Here is a 6,930-nt window from a genome sequence, read left to right as displayed (position 1 = left end):
AGGAAATATAAGCAAAATGAAGTGTTTTAGATACAGTGTCCCTAAAGCTTCCACACAGGGTCTGGCTCTTTTGAATCATGTTTCAACTTGGGGTCATAGGTGTCTGGTTTTCCACAAAACTTTGACGTCTGTGCTATCAAGAATTCTCTGGAAGAGGGCCCATCAGGGGGGAAATAAGGGAGACATCTGTAATACTTTCAACAATAAAGATAAATTAAAAAAAAAAAAAAAAAAAAAAAGAGTTCTCTGGGATTCCCTCCAAGCTGCTAAAAGTAAAAATATCAAGGTGGGACCTGTATCTATCTTTTATTTCCTTCTTAGCACTGATGTAAATAAAACAATAAGCATCATAATTAAAATTATTGCCCAGCCGGCATGGCTCAGTGGTTGAGCATCGCAGTTTGATTTCCTGTCAGGGCACATGCCAGGATTGCGGGCTCGATCCCCAGCTGGGGGTGTGCAGGAGGCAGCTGATCAATGACTCTCTCATCATTGATGTTTCTCTCTCCCTCCCTCTCCCTTCCTCTCTGAAATCAGTAAAAATATATTTTAAAAATAAATAAAATTATTAATCTTTTCCTCTAGAGTAGAGGTTGGCCACCTATGGCTCACAGGCTGGCCACCTCCTTTTAAAGATAGCTTTATTGGAGCACAGCCACACCCATTCACTTATGTATTGTCCATTACTACTCCTGACATGGCAGAGTTGAATTAGCTACAAAGACCATGTGGCCCAATAAAACCTAAAATATTTATCATTTAGCCCCCAAAAGCTTCCCAACCCCAAAGGGAGCAAGTCCCATGTCTCTCATCCTCAATCCCCAGTACCTCATACATATTGTTGAAAGAAAGAAGGGACCAAGAAGCCCACTATAAGCCCTCATTTACTGGCAGGCTCTTTTTGTCAGAGTAAGACTAGACCAGGGCTGGGTCAGCTCCTTTCTGATGTCCCCAGTCTAAGGGGTCCCAAAGATGAAAACCTTGAAGGAGATGCACCAGGACTCAGATGTGTCAAGTTAAAGGTCAGTCCAAGGAGACCTTTCCTCACCCTTTCTGCTGTTTCAGAAGAGAGTAGGGGTTTGATTAGGACCCTTTACCACCTTTCAGGGGTATACTGCTTTGGCCAATTCCCAGGCAAGGATGTGACCACTTTCAGAGGGAAAAAGGGCCCTCTGCTTCTCTCTCCTTCACAATCATGAGCTGGGCTAGACCCTGGAGAGCAGCCACGTGGGAGTGAGACCACGTAGGAGTGTGGTTCAGGAGCTCCCCCCTAGCAAGAGGACGGGATGGTGACGACTGAGGCCCCACACATGCCACTTCCTGGTTAAACTAAACTTTGGGGGTCAGGGAGGCATCAGCTTGTGTGGGGGCATAGATTTCACATTCACATGTCTGGAGGCTGCCAGGCTGTGTGTGTGCAAATGTACAGGAAGGAGACAGGCTGAGAATTTGCCGGGCCCCGGGGATGGGATGCAGATTTTTGCCCCTAATGCCATGAGTTGCTCGGGGTCCTCTGCTCATAAAATATTACACATACTTCTCCTTTTAATCTGTTACCTATCAGTCCCAGGCCCAGAAAAGAAAACATTTCCTTTCTCCTCCCTCCCAAGTACAAAGGTCCTGATCTCAGCGCGGAGATCTTTTTTTTTTTAATTTATCTTTATTGTTGAAAGTGTTACAGATGTCCCCTTTTTCCGCCCCGTTGATCGCCTCCACCCCACATCCACCCCACCCCCAGGTCTTCCCCAGACCAATTTCTGTGTCCATAGGTTATGCATATAAGCATGTAAGTTCTTTGGTTAATCTCTCCCCACTCACTCCCCCACCCCCGCCTTCCCTCTGAGATTCCCTCAGTCTGTTTCAGAGCTGAGATCTTAAAGCTTGAAAACAGAGTCAGATTCCAGCAATCCCAAGTCCCGGAGGGCCTCCAGCAGCTGCTCCCGTGCAGTTCCAATAAAGGTATTCTCCAGGAAGGCAGGCAGGCCTCCCACACCATCCCGCAGCGTATACAGGGGCACCCGCACCAGGCCCAGCACCTGTGAAAGGAGGACAGGAGACGCTGGGAAGCCAGGTAGTTCATCCCAGCCAGTCTTTCTAGAGCACACGCCTCACCCCTATCAGTCGGGCAGAACCAGGTCTGAGGACTCATATCTCAGTAAAGCTCTCTGCGGACAAGTGACCCAAGTCATGCTATCCAGCTCCACAAAGGCGAATCCTTCCCACACCACTAACCCTTTAGTGGCTGCTGCCTCCAGGATGCCTGCTTGGCCCTACATCAGTAGTTCTCAAAACGTGGTACTCAGACCAGCCCCATCAGCACCATTTAGGAACTTCTGAAAAATACAGATTCTCAGGTCTTCCCCTCCCTCCCCCACTGAACCAGCAGTTCTGGGAGTGGGGCCAGTAAGCACTGTTTTAATAGGCCTCTCGGATGATTCTGATAACTGCCAAAGTTTGAGAACCGTCTCCATGCACCATCTGTCCCTCTGCTCCCCTAGCCTAAGTGCCAAGGTTTCCCCCAAAAGTATCAGGCCACATCTTGTATCCAAGAAAAGCCTGGCCATTATAAACTGGGAGCGGAAGAGGGGCTCGTCTGGGTGTGTTTTAGAAAGTCAGCTGCAGAGGCCCGTGAAGGGGGCAGAGGGAGACCTTCACAGGGGCCCAGTGGGATGTGGCTGGTCACCCCGGTGAAAGGTGACCAGGCTTCGGGTGCACCGGCCCCCTGAGGGAGAGGCCCCCGGCGGCGGGGGGAGGGCACGGGGCGCGGGTTCCGGGCGGGCCCCACCTCCAGCCCGTGGTCCCGGGCGTGCGGGGCGCCTCTCTCCACCGCAGTCAGCTGCTCCAGGGTCAGAGGCTTCGCATAGAAATGGGCCACGACCTGCGGGCTGGAGGACGCGTGCGAGCTGCGGTAGTCGGCGCGCTCCACGCGGAAGGCGGCCGCGGCCTCGCCCAGCTCCTCGCTCAGCTCGCGGTTCAGCCCATCCTCCAGGCTGCCATCCCGCAAATTCACGAAACCGCCGGGGAAGCCCAAACGTCCGTCAAAGCGCATCTGCATCTGCGGGAGAGGGAAGCGGGGAATGACTGCCCGGGCGCCGGGGGCCGGCCCGGCAGGGAGGTGGCGGGGCCGGGCGGCGGCCCCTCCTCACCAGGACAGCGTAACGCAGCGGGATGCGGCGGAAGAGCAGCCCGGGGTCGGGCGCGTAGAGCAGAGCGTGGCACGCGTGCCGCCAGTTGGGCCCCAGCGCCAGCGCCTCCTCCAGCTCCAGCCTGCGGACCCCGGCCATGGCCCCACGCTCTCTCCGCACCGGTCCCGAAGGCCCACGGGAGCGGGCTCAACCGCGGCCAATCCAGGCCTGGGCGGGGCTGCCAGGACCAATCGCTGCAGGGCTCAGGGGCGGTGACTGCTGGACGGCAGCCAATCAGGGCAGGGCTTGGGTGAAATTCTTGGCCGTGGGACACGGGGGCTGAAACACCTGCCCCCGGATTGGGCCCGGGGCGGGGGGCGGGTGAGTTGTGTTTACCTGCGGGCCGGGCGCCCGTAGTTCTTCCCGAGGGGCGTGGAGGGCGGGACGCACGTGAGGGCTCGTAGCCCGCGCGGGATTTCATTCGGGGCGAGTCCCGGGAGCCCGAGGAGCGCGGGGAGCGTTCGGGGAACCGCGCCTGGTGTGGTGGACGGTGCAGCGAGCGCGCGGGCTGCGGGGGCTGAGACGGGAGCGGGGCGGGGCTGCGTCGGGGGCGCGGCCCTGACTGCGGGCGCGGAGGCGGCGAGCGGGGCTGGTGCGGCGGCTGCCCGGCTGGGGCCCTGAGGACCGCGGGCTCGCTGAACGCCGGGCAGAGTCGTGCCGGGATGAGGTCAGAGCCTCTGGTCTGATGGGATGGTGGGGTTTTGTTTTGTTTAATCCGCACCGTAGGATATGTTTTTATTGATTCTAGAGAGAGGTGAGAGGGAAACATCTGTCCACGGCCGCTGCCCCGACTGCAGACGGAACCCACAACCTGGATGCGCGCCCCGGGGGATGGAACCCAGGACCCTCCAGCGCACGGCCGAGGGCTGCGGGCTCCAGCCCCAGGAGGCAGCCGACCCATCATCCGTGTTTCTCTCTCTCCCTTCCTCTCTCTAAAAATAAAAACATTTTTTTAAAAAGGTTATTTAAACCAAATAAATAATTAAAATTAAAATTTTTCTTGCTACCTTAAGATCTCGATATTATGGTTTAAATACCTTTATAATTGAGTTTCATGGTTTAAGTTTTAAGCACATAGCAGAATAAAAATCTTACAATTCAACAAAGAAAAAGACTCTCTTTTAGAGATACATGCTGAAATATTTATGAATGCTATGATAAAAATAATCCAGTGGGGGAATAGGTGAGAGCATAAATAAAATAAGGTTGGCCGAGAATTGATCATTTTTGAAGCTGAGTGGTGGTTTCATAACAAGGGCTTATTATATTATTCTCTTTACTTTTATATAGTCTGATGGGTTTCTATAGTAAATGTTAAAGAGATCTTCTCCTGAAGTTAAAGGTAAAGGTTATAATTTACATTTGAATAAAGCTTTGCATTTCATCAAACCCTTTCTACAGACACAATCCCTTTTGGTCCAGGAGGGGGACAGGTTAGGGTCTAGTCTCACTTTTTAGGAAGAAAGAAGACTATGACCAATGTCTACCATCTGCCAGGAAATTTAAAATCATTCCACTTCTAAAACTTTCTAGGTCTTTCAAATGCAGAGCCCAAAAGTTAAAAACCGCTGATTTTGAAGTGGGGAAGGCGCCACCAGCACCAGAGCTGCCAGCTACAGCCAGTTGGGGTGTATCCAAAAGGACTTACTGAAAGGGATAGATGCTTAGTATTTTTTAGGCATTCACGCACCTGAAGTCACAATCAGCACCCTTAAAGGAGGTGGCATTTATAGAAGCCAGCCCTGCTCTTGGTTGGGTATAGGTCCAGCATCAAGAATATCCTCAGCTGTGTGGTATGGAGCTCGTTAAGTGGACCTATCTCACTCTGACGGAACTTTTCAGATACCTCCAGCGGCATGCCTGGACCTCTTCACCTAAATACCCTACAAGCGCCTCAATTCCAACACACCCAGGAATTAACTCAGTATTTCTCCAGCCCCCCACCCCAGCCATCTGCATCTCCTTCTGTTTCCCCAGCTCTCCACATGGCCCGCCCCACCCATGCTGGAAACCTAGCAGTCCTGGGAGATGGTTTGTTCACCCCAACCCAGTCGGTCTTTGCTCCTCTCAGTTCCCTCTCATTGTCTCCACTCTCAGTGCCTTGACCATCACATGCCAGGTCTCCTCACCTGGACTACACCACCCAGCGGCCTTCCTGCCCTGCCTCCAGTCTCACCCTGCACTCCACACAGTTTCATGATCCAGCTAAAAGCTGTGCCTTTAGATACTTTCACAGGATACAGCAGAGCGAACTCCACAACTGGGATCTGAGCTTTGCCTCCTGTATTGGTGATCTATTGCTGAGACGTATTGTAAAATGCTGTGACTTAACAATAAACACTCATCACTTCACGGTGTCTGTGGGTCAGAAATTAAGAAATGGTGTAGCTGGATGGTTCTGGCTCAGGGTTTCCAATGAGGTTTTCATCCAGATGTCATCCAGGGAATGCAGTCAAATGAGGGCCTAAGGCTGGAGAATTTGCTTCCCAGGTGGCTCCCTGACGTGGCTGGAAGTTGGTGCTGGCTTTTGGCAAAAGCCCCAGTTTCACACAACATAGATCTCTCCATAGGGTTGCTTGAGTGTCATGACACTATGGCCAGCTTCCTTCAGAGTGAATGTTCAAGAGAGAACACGATGGATTCCATGTCCTTTATGACCTGGTCTCAGAAGTCATACTTCTACAGCATCCTGTTGGTCACACGGGCTACCTGTGATGCACTGCGAGAGGGACTACACAGCAGGAATACCAGAACTGAGGATCACTGGGGCCACCACACCTCTCCCTCAAACTTGACATTATCACTCACTCTTTACGGACCACCAGCACAGCACGATTTCCAGTTCCCAGAACACACAAGGCTGTGTCCTGTGTCTCCCACCCTTGTGTTCTTCATGATTGCAAGATCTTTTCCTCTCTCGTATTTGCCTGATGATTTTCCCCCAGCTTTATTGAGGTATAATTGGAAAAAAATATATATTTTTAAGGTCTACAACATGATGTTTTGATATACATAACATATACATTGTGAAATGATTTTCACAAGCTAATTAACATATATCTCCTCACACAGTTACCATTTTGTGTGTGTGTGGTGAGAACACTTAAGATTTATTTTCTTAGCAAATTTCAGATATACAGTAAGACAGTGTTATTAACTATAGTGACCATGCTGTACATTAGATCTCCAGAACATATGCATCCTACATAACTGTAGCTTCGTATCCTTTGGCCAGCATCTCCCCATTTCCCCTACACTCTTAACTCCTGGCAACCACCATTCTACTGTTTTTATAAGTTTGACTTTTTCAGGTTCTACACATATGTGATATTATGCAGTATTTGTCTTTCTGTCGCTCCCTTATTTCACATAGCATAACAATCTCCAGGTTCGTTCATGTTGTCACAAATGGCAGGATTTTTTCTTTTCTGAGGCTGGATAATAATCCGTTGCGTATCTATGTAAATGTGTCACATTTCATTACGCATTCATCTGTCAACACGCTTAGGTTGTTGCCATTGCCTGGTGAATTCTTATTATTCAAAATCATGTGAACTCAATACATGTTGAGCTAAATCCAAGGAAGCATTAGAGCACATCTGCAGGAGAGATGGTCTTGGTGGGCTCCGTGTTGCTATGAGGCATCGCCTGGAGACACGCCGAAAGCCAGGAAAGAGAGCTCATGGTTTCCCTGAGCCATTTTGACAAAGGGTATCCATATTTTTCCCGAGAAGCCAGAGAATCT

General features: G+C 50.9%; 1 protein-coding gene across 1 annotated transcript; it reads right to left on the bottom strand.

Annotated features, from left to right (window-relative positions):
- Nucleotides 1-1,699: 1,699 nt before the first annotated feature.
- NUDT16 (nudix hydrolase 16) lies at nucleotides 1,700-3,290 on the bottom strand. The gene is made up of 3 exons (XM_016224328.2): nucleotides 3,147-3,290; nucleotides 2,786-3,055; nucleotides 1,700-2,036 (listed from the first exon to the last, which is right to left on the bottom strand). The coding sequence occupies exons 1-3, from the start codon at nucleotides 3,282-3,284 to the stop codon at nucleotides 1,875-1,877; spliced, it is 570 nt and encodes a 189-aa protein (XP_016079814.2). The 5' UTR covers nucleotides 3,285-3,290; the 3' UTR covers nucleotides 1,700-1,874.
- Between the last annotated feature and the right edge of the window lie 3,640 nt (nucleotides 3,291-6,930).

This window comes from Miniopterus natalensis, chromosome 15 (genome assembly GCF_054644295.1).
Source record: "Miniopterus natalensis isolate mMinNat1 chromosome 15, mMinNat1.hap1, whole genome shotgun sequence".
In the NCBI taxonomy this organism is placed as follows: Eukaryota; Metazoa; Chordata; class Mammalia; order Chiroptera; family Miniopteridae; genus Miniopterus; species Miniopterus natalensis.
Note: the sequence above shows the minus strand (reverse complement) of the source record. Positions and strands in the feature narration are given on the sequence as shown.